Source organism: Penicillium daleae, assembly GCF_028827525.1.
Source record: "Penicillium daleae strain IBT 16125 chromosome Unknown utg000009l_segment0_segment0, whole genome shotgun sequence".
Lineage (NCBI taxonomy): Eukaryota > Fungi > Ascomycota > Eurotiomycetes > Eurotiales > Aspergillaceae > Penicillium > Penicillium daleae.
In genome coordinates this window covers 4,040,476-4,053,513 of record NW_026623157.1, presented here as the reverse complement: position 1 = coordinate 4,053,513, position 13,038 = coordinate 4,040,476, and the positions used below count along the sequence as shown (strand labels likewise).

Sequence of the window (13,038 nt, the reverse complement as noted above, 5' to 3'; positions counted from 1 at the left end):
GGGCCGGGTGGGGGCGCAACATATTTTTCCGTGTCCCAAAGTGATCATGCAACGACTTGCCCAGAGCACATTGTAAAGTTTAACACCATTTGGCTGAGAGACTTTCTATCGCGCCCTTGACATTCCATCGACTTAATATTATCATCCCGTCGTCGCATCCCGTTGTCCCAGAATATGGTCGCTTAAGCAACCACACCCATCAGTGCAGAGCAGAACAGCATAGCCATAACGCCCAATCCTGTCTTGGAAACAGGCTGGTTAGCCACCGCCGCACCGGAACTAGTGCTTGCCGCACTAGTGCCCGTCGAAGTCGAAGTACCAGTGGAAGTGGCCTTGGTGGTTGTCGCCGCAGCGGTCGCAGTCGCGTTGCCAGCCTTATTACAGAAGATAGAGTACGTCCCGCTCTTCTGCTCAAGACATTGGGTCAACTCGGAGACGGTTTGGCCCTGGGCCAGGCAGTAGATGCCGCAGTCGTTGTCATATTTGACGGGTGAGTCCCCCTTGCAGCAAGAGTCGAAGGCTGAGGTAATGTTGCCGGCGATTGGGGCACCACAGGCTGCGTCGGTGATGTTTGGGAGGACGTAGACGTTTCCCGTGCAGGTGGAGTTTGAGACAGCGGCCATTTTGGTGGTGTAGGGGGTCAAACGGAGGTGGTGATGCGAGTAAGGAAAAGCTGCTCAAAGTTTTCGGAGCGGAGTCTTGGATTTGGTAGGTTTGTTAGAGATGGTTGAGCTGCGAGGAGGAGGAAGAGACAGAAGAAGGGCAAAAATCAAGGAGTCGAGAGGAAGAAACCAAGGAAGCAGCCGAAGGCCATAAATAAGAAAAGAAACCGAATCTTGGACCTGAAACGAGTTTTCCTACTGTACATCACCCCAGCCTCGTATCCCGTACGTCTCACACTCAATAAAACCATGCAAGCAATCAATTACAGGCACCCGCAGGTTCAAGTAAGACAAACCAAGCCCAAATCACGCAGGCCCAGCTCGTATTAGCTATTCATTGGCTGGTTGTGGTCAGGTTTCATGTTGGTACCCGACTAAGCAGAACACCCATTTGTGGGGAAGCTCATCGAGGACCCACTAGTTACTATATTTATCGTTCATCATTGGAGGTGTCTGACATATCGATTTGGGGCTGACGACGCTGGCTGAGAAAAGGTCTATGTAAATTATTCTATGACGCTGACCATAAGCCAACATCCTGTTTATACTCAGTGCCATAGATTTTGACAATTGGGAGATAGTACATACTACTGGTGTGGGAATTTTACAAGCTCCAGTGGGTTGCATGATAGGTCAGATGCGCTGCAATCTTCGGTACGTGGATCGGCGTTGTGTGATGGATCCCATGCGGGAGGGGCTTTGTTGCATGACAGATCCGTTAGACTCATGCAAAATAGATCTGACCTAGCAAGATGATGATCATCATCTCCAGTACAGTATAGGGATATCCAATTCCCATTTAACATAAAACCCACGACAACAATATGCTCGAAACAGTAGATAGACCCGGCCTGGCTGACCGATGCCTCAAGGTCATGTTATAGCAGGAGCAGCACAAGGTGAATGATTCTTCATTCGGACTAGAATTTGTCTATGGCCAGTATCTTCAAATCCCGATCGGAAAAACGACACCTCCTTACATCCCCATCGAGCCCGCAGCAGCATGTTCTGGGCATAGTGACCAATCCTGAATCCGTCAGGGTAATACGCCTAAGATCGCTTCGCATCTTCATGTTCACGAGAAATCTCCTCGCTATGCGAAACCTCCTCGCTCTTCTTCTCACTCTCCGGACTCTCAACTCCAACAAGCGCCAAGAGTCCAATCTCACTCTCGATACGTGCCTTACGGGCTGCATCGGCAGCAGCCATGCCGGCAGTCCCGAAGAGTTCGTCCATTTCCTCAAGCGTGCGACCACGGGTTTCAGGGACGAGGAAAATCACATAAACAATGCCGACAGTCGTCACACAGCCAAAGAAAATGAATGCGCCTAGGGCGCTCTTGTCGAGGAAGGGGGATGTCGCAGTTGCGACGGCAAAGTTGTTGAGCTGGTAATCCGGATAAGTATAAGTTCATAGAAAGAGAGAAGTCAGTATATAAGAAATTAAGGCTTACCCAATTGCTGCTACCGCCAATACTAACGCCCTTGGCGCGCATGCTCAGCGGGAATACTTCCGAGGTGACGATCCATGCAACGGGTCCTGCACGCTTGGTTAGCTTTCATCTTTGAAATCCATGGAATATCCGATAATAGGAACGCTTTACTTACCCCACGAATATGCAAAGTTAATCACAAAGATCCACACGAACACGATAACAGTCCAGCCCGCCGCGCGATGCTCCCCAAACTCGTGCTGGTACGCACCAATGATACCTGCCACAATGAAATGACAGATGGCCATACCTGCAGCACCAGCAATGAGGATCTTCTTGCGGCCAATCTGGTCTACCCAAAGCACTGCTGGGATAGTGAACAGGAATTCGACGATACCAACTACGCCGGTTGCTAGGAGGGTGGTGGTGTTCCCGGGGAGCTCCATGTCTTTGAAGATGAAGGGCCTAATACACGTTAGGTCAAGTATCCTGATTTCTCTGACGAAAAGAAAACCTACGCGTAATAATTTATAGCGTTGATACCATTCCATTGCTGGAAAACCATGATCATGCACTGGTATAGCGTCAGAAGAAGGTGTTGAAATAGGCAGGGGTGGGGGGTAGACGAACCGCAACAGAGGTCCGCTTGAAGAGAGAAGGATTCGTGATAAGCGACATATAATCATGCAATCCGATTTGAAAGCGACTCTTGAACGATCCATCTTGCCACTGCGGGTACTTTTCAGCGGCCGTCTCTTTCTCGAAGAGGTGTAGACTCTTGATCTCCAGGTACTCGATCCGAACTAGTAGATCGTCCGTGGAGGTACCACGCAAACGGGCCAGAGTCTGCAGACATTCCTCGTCGCGACCAGTGTTCATTAGATGGCGTGGTGATTGAGGCATGAATAACATCATACCCGCAGCCAAGGTGATGGCGGGTAGGATCTGGATGCAGATGGGGATCAGCCATGCGGCGTGGGATTGAGTATCGCCGGTGCCGCCGATGTAGTTTGTGCCGTAGCCGATCTGTTTGCGTTAGTACTCTACTCTCTACTCTATGCCTCATGAAGGCGAAGGTAGATGTTCATACCCAGAAGCTGACCATGATACCAAAGGTGATAGCCAATTGTTGCACGGCAACTAGGGACCCACGAATTTCAGGTGGAGCCTTATGGCTGTTCAGCGTTTATCCTCAATCATTGCGGGTTGATACAAGTTACTCACCAGCTCTGCGTTATACAGTGGTACAACCATACTCAAACTACCCACACCTAGACCGGTCACAAATCGACCAGCAAAGACATAGTCCTTGTTCTCCGTGCACGCCTGGACAATGACACCAACGCAAAACACCACGACCGCAATCAAGACTGTGAGTCGGCGACCGGCTGCATCGGCGAGATACCCGTTGAACAAAGTACCAACCCAAGCACCGAGCTCCAGAATCGAGGTCAACATGCCTTGCTGGATACTCGTTGTCGCGGCATATCCTTGCGTCTGGATAAAGTCAGGATCTCGAAGTATTCACATATTCTTATCCAGGAACCAGATACTTACAGCTTTTGTAAACGAGTTCATGGTCAAGACCTGCGCGAACATTCCCTGGTTGTCTAGTGGTCGAGTCAGGGGACAGACCTATTGCTGGATGCGGCATTGGTAGGCACTTACATCCGTACACCAAACCACCTAATGAGGCGAATAATCCAATCGCTGAGGTCTTCTTGTTACTCAGTAGACCCCATATCCCACCCTTGCCCGCGAGTTCCGCGCGCTTGGCCGAGATGGCCGTTTCCCCTGGAAGCGGCGCAACCATGATGACTTGTGCGATGGTATATACTCTTGACCAATGACTTCGACGAGCAAAGGTTCAAAGTGTAGTGCAAGGTGCGTCGGGAAATAAATCGATCGCAGTTGATCGCAACGCACCAATCCGTCATTCCGGGGACTGACGGATTATTTATTCATCAACCCCAGCACAGCTCTCCAGGCCGACTGGCTAAATTTCCCCGACTTTATCCCCATGGGGCCCAGTCTCATCTCAGTCTGTGTGTGGATGGATCAGACTAGAGGATAATCACACCACATACAATCAAAATCAAGTTGGGATGGTACAAGTATCCACCAGATACCCCGGCGAAATGCCTGTTCCGGCCAGGAACCAGGTCGGCTGCGGGCATTGTTGGCTGCCGTCAGTGGCTGAATTAGGACGTTAGGCCGGCATGAACCCGTGTTGCGGGACACGGGGAATTACCCGGGTGAATTCTGGTTAAATTGAAATATTCGGAGACCTGGACTCATCCCGAAGTCGTTTGGCTTCGGGATCGCGGCTCGGGTGGCTTGATATTAGCGTTGAGCAGCCGAGTCCGTTGTGCAGACGACTGTCAGTCCCAAATATTGTAAAGATGGATGCTCCCAACACTATCAATGCATACGGATTCGAACGTTGAGAAAAATTGAAAAGTAAAAACCGGCTTTGACGACATCTCCCGCGTTCTGGATGGGAGGGGACTGAAAACGCGGGCTCATTGGCGAAGCCGAAGGTTGGGTCCACCGAGAATTGCGGATACTCCCCGAAACAAGCAGGACGGAGAGGAGATGGAGACGGAGAAAATGAACATGGAGATGGTCTCAGCACAGTGATGAAGCCTGTTAACTCGCTGATCTATAAAGATCTTGTCAGCTCCATAGCGAGTCTAGGCCTAAGCAACTTGTAACAGTCCACAATCACACTGTTAAGACGGCAGGAAGGCAATGGCATACGACAGTCCATCTGGACCTTTTCCAACCCCATAACCAATCCCCACATCCCACATTCTCCCACATAGTGCGCGGATGAAGTTGAATCTCATTTAGCCGGTTCACATATTCGTCATCTTGCAGGATCTAACAAACACGCCACCCATGCCCCTACTGCACGCCTCACCCGCCGCCGAGACTCTAGCGCCTCGCGAATCGGCTTCACACGGAACATGTCGAACCCGGCAAAAGCTTTGTAACTGGCAGGTATCCCGGCAAATTAACAACGTTCCCCGAAGAATCGGTGGTCTTATTATTCGGGTCATGGCTAAAGTGCAAGGCCTGGGGTATTAGGCGGAATATACAACAAATACCTCCGCCATTCTTACAGTAAATTGAGCCGATGTGGAGATCTCGGGATTGATCTCGGCTTGGAATTGGAAATTGTTCCGCAGTGGTGGTAGTTGGGAATATGTGGAAGGTGAAAAGACTACGGTATAGAAACCACGAAGTACTCGCGTCCCACATTTGCCATAAATACACTCGGAGATTCTGCATAGCCTGATTCGGAAGTCCCGGATTGACTTGTATCTGCCCAGGCTGGTCTTTCAGAAAGTAAAGTCATCGATATATCATCCCCGGCGGCATGTCTAGTAGATGTTGCATTTCAGCAATAACTGGTGATTTTTCTCGCTAAAGCTAGAAAACCACCCTCCTGATTCTATAGCTCCCACACGTACATATTCAGAGAGCGTCCTGCATTGCCAAGCCATCAGCACCTTATGGCATTTCTGAGAGTGTCGCAATGTCCCTCGATAGTCTCCTCTTCGCCCGTGCCTCCATCCTATCTAACCAAGAGTTCAATGTCCGCGGGAGTACACGCAGCGAATATTGGCGTGATTGTTCGCAAACTCCGGGCCCATCCAACCATATTTCAGGCACAGCTCAATGGCGTCTTTGAGCATCCACACACCAATTCCCGCTCCACGATGGCTCTGCTTCACGGTCCAGGCACGAATTATGGCTTCATAGGAGCTAGGGATTCGTCGGCGACGTTTTTGAGAACTGTTTGATCAGCGACTAAAAATCAGTTGTATGCATAAGGGCCCCGCGGCTCCCAACCATAAATTCACCCATAGTGCAATGCCTACATCCGGGCCTCGAGATGGAGTGAGGGGGTAACCAAGATCTTGGCCACTGTTATGACTAGTGAAGGGGACAAACAAGCTCTTCCCGTATCACTAAGTGATTATTTGTCATTAAAATATGGCAATAGCGGTCTTATCGGTTTGTTGAACCAATGTACCATCAAAAAGCCGGAAAATGCTGCTCGGATGCCATGCTTCGCCGGATAGGTATAAGAGAAGAGGCGGGACTCGGCAAGAGACCGGTTCGCCGAGAACCACCCATAGAGTCAAGCCCAAATACAAACTTGTACGGTAATAAAATGTTCCGACAGCAATCCGTGAGATCTCTTCAAAAATCGAAATCGGGATTTATATATTGTTCCCGATCATCGGGTTGCCTCCGTCTCCGACTCCCAGTATCAAATAAATTCATCAAACCCGGCTTGTCTCTTCTGTTCAGGTATACGATTTCTCCTATCCACAATCCGGCGTCAGGAAGAACAAGCGGCATGAGTCAAAATAATATCCTAGAGAGGCTTGCAGCTCTCGATACCAACACTGTTTCTGATGCCCTTGACTTTCTCAAGCTTCAAGGTGCCGTATACGGCCTACGACCGCTATGGGACTGTCCAAAGATTGCTGGAAGAGCCAGCACAGTTCAGCTAGGCCCAAAGACAGGCACCGCCCCAACATCCCATTTGATCACCCCCGTCATCAGCGCAGTGACAACAGATGACCGTATTCTAGTCATCGCCGGTGGGCTGGAGGGCATTTCATGCTGGGGCGACATCATCGCCGACGCGTCAAAGGTCAAGGGCATACGTGGCACTATCGTCGATGGCATGAGCCGTGATATTGATGGTAGCCGCGACGTTGGATTTCCTGTTTACGGCCTCGGAGTCACTATGATCAGTGCGCGGAATCGCATGGTGCAAACCGATTCAGGGACACCGATCCTGGTGCGCGGTGTGACAGTCAAGCAAGACGACTACGTGATCGCTGATCGGTGTGGAACTGTATTCATTCCCGCTGGGCGAATTGAAGAAGTTCTGGATCTGGGTGAGCGAATCGATCGTCGACAGAACCTCATGGTTCAAGAAGTTCGTGCCGGGAAGCCAGTATGCGAGGTTATGCACGACTCGCAATTCGACGCCATCAACAATATCAAGACATCGGAGCTAGGAAAGATCTGCGGTGCTATATACGCTCTGAATGGTAACCCAAAAAAAGCCAGTCCGGAAGATGAAGAGCTGGTAGCGCTATTCGCAGACTCGGACACACCTGGTGTGTCTGATGCACTCGACAGGCTGGGAATTCCCGGACAGGTGTTCAACATCATACCGCTGACCCACTACAAGAAGGTGACTGTTGGACCCGCTTTCACTGTGCGGTACGTCCCTGCCAGCAACCAGCCAGGAAGCGTGGGCGATTTCATCGACGATGTTGCCGTAGGTGATGTAGTCGTGATCGACAATGGCGGTCGCACAGATTGCACTGTCTGGGGCGATATCATGACCCAGTACGCCGGTCTTCGGGATATAGCTGGAACAGTTATCGATGGTGTCTGCCGTGATGTGAATCGTGCCATTGACGACAACTATCCTCTTTTCACTGCGGGCCGTTGGATGCGAACTGGGAAAGATCGCGTGCAGGTGGGAGGAGTCAACGAGCCGGTTGGTATTGGCAAGGTCCGAGTCGAGCCTCGAGACATTGTTGTCGCTGATGCGAATGGTGTTGTTATCGTGCCGAGAGCTCGTGCTCGTGAGGTAGCTGAGGTTGCCCGGACGATTGAGAGGAGCGAGGCTGGTATCCGCGAGATGATTACTGATGGAGCTACTATTGCCGAGGCACGAGAGAAGCTTGGATATCACACTCTACAGCGCAAGGCTTAGGGAAAAGGTCAACAAACTATATTTTACGCAAATTTAAAATTTTGCAGAACTCGAAACCACTCCCCTTATTTGGTTCGTCTCATTAGTCTCTAAACAACCCCTGCTGAGTAGTATCACGTCTTCGTATCGTTATCAAGTTCTCCATTTAATGAGTCATTACAGAATACTGGAAACCTCCATAGATGTTCTAGCCAGGTTCCTACAAGGAGTAGGGGGAGACCTGGCGATCTGGTTTAGTTCATGTCCATCATTCTCCGTCTCGGTGAGGTCCAATTGTTCCCAGCAAAATATTGCTGAGAGATTCCATATATGACCGATAGGGTGAAAACATCGTTAGGCACTTTTGGCCTAGCCGTCCTCTTGCATTGTCATCGGATATCTGTGGGTGGTGGAGTTAGTGGCCCAGTATGACAGCTCAGCCGCACAAATGGTCTGGTCTGTATAGGTCGCCGTATAGTTAACTCACTATGTTGACTACTACTCCCTTGTTCGTTGAATTCTCCTTCTTACTTAATATCCATGTGGAAAGGCTATCTAGAACTTTGATGACCTTTGTTTAAGAAACGAGTTAGCCGCCGCCTCAACCCAGCTGAATTATGAGTCATCTCCCATTTTTTGTCTATTTAACAACCCTCCCTGCATTCTGATTGCGCGCCCCGTTCTTTCAACACTCTGAATCAATATCTATCAGAATGCAGAATTCGGTTTCTTTGGTGCCCGCGGCCCTTCGGCGTGGCGATACCATCGCCTTCATCGCTCCCTCTGCACGTATCAATCACATCTTCCCTTTACGTATTGCCCGAGCACGTGCCTTCCTCGAAGCCCAAGGTTTCCGTATCCGCGAAATCTATACCCCTGAACTCCCTACAACCTCATTCCGTGCTGCTCTCAAGACAAGAGTGGATGAAATACATGAATCTTTTCGCGACGATGAAGTGCGCGCTATTATATGCTGTATTGGCGGGCTGACTGCTAATGAGATCCTGGCCCACCTTGACTACGAGTTGATTCGCGAGCATCCTAAGATTTTTATAGGGAGCTCTGATATTACATTGTTTCATCATGCGTTGCTTGCTGGTTCCGGGCTACGGACTTTCTATGGTCCGAGTGCAATTACGCAGTTAGGGGAATATCCTGCTCCGCTGGACTTCACCTGGGAGCACTTTCTGCGTGTACTAGTCGCGGAGCGGGAAGAGAGCAACGCACCCAGCGAAGAAGTTGGGCCCATGCCTCGCGCGACTCATTATACTGATGAGTTCCTCGATTGGTCCGGTGAACCTGGCAACCTACGCGCCCGTGAGACTAAACCCTCTCCTGGCTGGAAATGGCTTCGTCCTGGGCTAGCACATGGCCGTATTTTTGGAGGCTGTTTACCTAGCACCTTGCAGCTGTTCGGCACACCGTGGGAGGTCTCATACAAAGACCGAATTTTACTTCTCGAGCTCCCCGAAGGCATGACACTCGACAGTCCCTGGCCATTAGAACTGGCCCGCTGGAACCTGGCGGATCTAGGGATGCGAGGAGTGTGGGACGATATTACTGGTTTAATCTTGGGCCGACCGTATAGACACACAGAGGGACAGGTGGCTGAGTGGGAGAATATGGTGCTTGAACTCACCGAGGGCTACGACTTTCCTATTCTTGCTGGTGTGGATGTCGGCCATACCGATCCTATGTTGACAGTTCCGCTTGACGCTCTGTGTCGGCTGGATAGTGAGAGGGATGAGTGGGTTGTTTTGGAGAGTGGTGTGGAAAATAAATGAATGCGGGTAAGAATCCATCATAATATCTTTGGGATAGACATGATGGCACTCAGGTGGAAACGGGAATGCACATATACTCTCCGTAGTCTTATGAGCGTGCGGCTTGCAACTCTACCGTGTACCAATTCTGAATCGCACGAACATCATAACTCAAGGCCACACTGTCAAAAGTCTTCAAGTGCTCCTTGCATAAGGCTCCAGTATTCGATAAACGGGAAACCCATTTACCATGCTTTCTGGCCGCAGCGACGATCTTCTCGATAGCCTCAACAAAATCAGGTTCATCACCTCTGGCTGGAACGTAGCCTAGAATAGATAAGGCAAGATCATTAGGACCAATGAAGATCATATCTTGACATTCTTCAGTTAGCAGATTCGGAGAATTTGAAGAGGGCTCGATACTCACCGACACCAGATACAGCACAGATAGATTCGACGTTCTCAACTCCAGCTTTCGACTCAATTTGCAGACAGGTAATAAGCGTCTGATTGGCTGTCTTGATATACGTTGGTAGATCGATGCCGTGGGCGATTGCTGGAAAGGCCGATCCTTGTCCTCGGGCACCCTGTGGAGGGAACTTAGCATACGAGACAACATCCCGGGCTTCATCGGCAGTATTGATTTGTGGTACAACAATACCACTTTGATTTACTGAGTCAATGAACATTCTGATTGGTTTGGGTGGAATACTTACTGCGCACCAGCATCCAGGGCTCTTTTGATCAAATCAGCGTGAGTCATTCTGAGACGAACAAGGGGCGACACTCCTAAAGCAGCGATCGCGGCGGTTGCACTATGCATTGAATCATCGCTAATGTGACCATGTTCACAATCAATGATTATACCCTGGATTGACATGAATTTTTGTATTGAGTATGGGAAATCTGAAAACTTACATCAACGCCAGTCTGCGCGACAATCTGCGCCGCACGAAAAGATGGCAAGCCCAGAAAGGTCATAATAGGCTTAGCATTTGCCCGCAGAGCATTGAGCAGACGGAGCTGTGGATTATGAACCACCGTGTTCATTGCTGATGGAAATGACATTTGTGCTTGCAAATATCTGGCTGATCGATGTTATCAAGAAGATTCCAGAGATATCTCTGCAGATATTGTTGAACTTCAACGCCGCGTCAAGGGTAAAGAAGGGGGTCTATGCAAACCTTGCGAAGTTAAGATATTATCAGGATCAAAGGTTTTCTAAAGGGTAGCTGTACGAACATCACTAAAGCGATCATGTTCGATTGATTAAGATGGTCGGGAAACTAGAATCGACCCGAACGAGAACTCAACCTAGGCCGATCTTAAATTACGGACGCGGCATTGAGTGGTTCTATGCCAGCTAAAATAATTAAAAATTACATTGAGCCTCGAACTTGTCAGTTTTAACGTTATATTCGGATATACTGACAAGGAGTTTTTGCAGATCTTTCGTGAAACAACCTCCTTATGCGTTCAAAGAAACCCCAGTCTAGAGCCATCCTCCAGACAGCATCTCCTAGCAAAATGCAATCAAATAAGCAGAACATATTTACGGCTACAATGTGGCCGAAAATCGTAATTACCATCAATGAGTGGCTTATAAAATCGCCCGATTAGTCAATGTCCGAAGTCAACAGTCAGACTCGGCGAAGGAGCATTTCCCCGAGCCGTGGATTTCGCTTCGTCCATGCGACTCCTGTCGATGCTCATGCACCAAGTTGATGGCACCAAAAAGTGACGATCGGAATCCAGTTTTGAGGGGCAGTTCATCCTTTGCGGTAAGTCCCGGGTAATCCCTTAAAGCGTCAATCCTGTGTGCGGGAGAGTGGTACAGCGCTGGCCGTTGCCGATGGTCAGGCATGTGTCGAGGGGTTGGCCTTCTTCCTTTTCACCCGAAACTCCCCCTGCAGCAATTTCACTGCTTCGCGGGTTTCCGATGGTCTGATTGAACTTACTTCCATCACGGTGCCATAAGCAGTGACGGGATGGAACTGCCCAGCTGGTCGTCTTTCAGCGTTATATATCTACTTGATCTTCGACTGAGAACAACAGCGGATACCTAGAATCGAGGAGTGCCTAGCTCTCTTGTCCAATCTCAAAATCACACTCTGTGTTATTTTCTTGTCTACCTTGATTAAGTCAATGACCAAAGGAGTTTAGCGGAATCCTCGCCCGAATCTTGCCTAGGTTTGGCTGGATAGAAAAGGGGGTTAGAGGTATATCCGGAGGACATATTCTGTGAGCCTTGAGCCGCAAGCATTTCCATCATTTTTCTGAGCCACAGAGGCAGCAATGACCATAACCAATAAGCAGCTAGAGTGAATTGCATATTGAGCTCTCTCCGCCCAATATGGTAGATGAAAGGATCCCAAAGACCCCGGTCGGACCCAGTCAGCCTTGCCCCGCCCTTACCCAGCCCAGACGTCTCAAGTTCTCAGCCTCACTAGGTACTTGGTCGAACATTTAAAAGGCGAACAACAGTCAAGCTTGGAGAAGCAAAACAAAACCGCATTCAAATCCTTGATCACCTCTTTTCTCCCTTTCAAATTTCAGAGTTACCATGTCTCAACCAGAAACTGGTGGCAAGCGCGCTTGCAAAATTTGGATTTAGATAAACTATGTAGATTGCATCCGACTGCCACCGTGGTACATTCTCGTGCCAATGGTCCCGCCAGTACTTATTTGGGTCGGACTAGATATAGGCAAAGATCAAATTCTAGAGTGGAAAACGAGGATTGTGCAGAAGATCAAGGACAAACGAAAGGAGAGGAAACAAAAGCAACAAGCGACCGAAAAGGAGATTCTTCTGTCTACTTACGCCTCTGAAGATACGTCTTAAGATGGGGTTACTGGTAATTTTGTTCGGTGCTCAAGGCAACCAGTTGCACCATGATTTAAACATTCGATATAATACTTTGCGTGAAATGGCGATACACACTGTTTCAGCGGAGAGCGGATTAAGATTCATTAATTTGACGGGGCGCTCCAAACCTTCTACACCGACCAGGATGTCGAGTCCCATATGATCTATCGGAGGAAGAAAGTTATCCCAAATACTGCGAGACCTACGTACTTCCATCCTTCGAACAAGCCACACTAGGCGCGATGCATGACGGAATATATATTCAGAGCATATTAGATCAGACCCAGTCAGCCCTGCCAAAGGCCCGAAACCTGTCGGAAATTGGAATGCTGATTAGAACATATAGTACAAAAACGACCAAGCAACCCACTCTGGACATCAAAACCCAAAATCTGCACATCTTTGCATTTTCGCTCAATTTGCAAAGCGAATCAGCCAAGAATAGTATCTTAGTATAACTAGACGCCACTAAACCGTCTTCAGTCTCTAGATTCGATGCTTGCGTCGCCAAGGTAATCGCAACATCATTGACTTGACGCAATGTAACAGATCACCAATATTGTTGACCATCCAGTCCACAC

The 13,038-nt window shown here is 49.2% G+C and overlaps 5 protein-coding genes across 5 annotated transcripts; 2 read left to right on the top strand and 3 right to left on the bottom strand.

Annotated features, from left to right (window-relative positions):
• Positions 1-182: 182 nt before the first annotated feature.
• Positions 183-623, bottom strand: N7458_012610 (uncharacterized protein; the record flags this gene model as incomplete). The annotated part of the gene is made up of 1 exon (XM_056915991.1): positions 183-623. The coding sequence occupies one exon, from the start codon at positions 621-623 to the stop codon at positions 183-185; it is 441 nt and encodes a 146-aa protein (XP_056760745.1).
• A 1,089-nt stretch (positions 624-1,712) lies between these two features.
• On the bottom strand, positions 1,713-3,907 carry N7458_012609 (uncharacterized protein; the record flags this gene model as incomplete). The annotated part of the gene is made up of 9 exons (XM_056915990.1): positions 1,713-2,048; positions 2,116-2,201; positions 2,270-2,559; positions 2,613-2,668; positions 2,725-3,120; positions 3,185-3,262; positions 3,319-3,591; positions 3,652-3,704; positions 3,763-3,907. 9 exons carry the CDS (start codon positions 3,905-3,907, stop codon positions 1,713-1,715), a joined length of 1,713 nt encoding a protein of 570 aa, XP_056760744.1.
• Positions 3,908-6,466: 2,559 nt separating this feature from the next.
• Positions 6,467-7,849, top strand: N7458_012608 (RraA family protein; the record flags this gene model as incomplete). The annotated part of the gene is made up of 1 exon (XM_056915989.1): positions 6,467-7,849. The coding sequence occupies one exon, from the start codon at positions 6,467-6,469 to the stop codon at positions 7,847-7,849; it is 1,383 nt and encodes a 460-aa protein (XP_056760743.1).
• A 692-nt stretch (positions 7,850-8,541) lies between these two features.
• N7458_012607 (S66 family peptidase) lies at positions 8,542-9,612 on the top strand (the record flags this gene model as incomplete). The annotated part of the gene is made up of 1 exon (XM_056915988.1): positions 8,542-9,612. The coding sequence occupies one exon, from the start codon at positions 8,542-8,544 to the stop codon at positions 9,610-9,612; it is 1,071 nt and encodes a 356-aa protein (XP_056760742.1).
• Positions 9,613-9,700: 88 nt separating this feature from the next.
• On the bottom strand, positions 9,701-10,659 carry N7458_012606 (HpcH/HpaI aldolase family protein; the record flags this gene model as incomplete). The annotated part of the gene is made up of 4 exons (XM_056915987.1): positions 9,701-9,963; positions 10,019-10,254; positions 10,308-10,459; positions 10,510-10,659. 4 exons carry the CDS (start codon positions 10,657-10,659, stop codon positions 9,701-9,703), a joined length of 801 nt encoding a protein of 266 aa, XP_056760741.1.
• Positions 10,660-13,038: the final 2,379 nt, after the last annotated feature.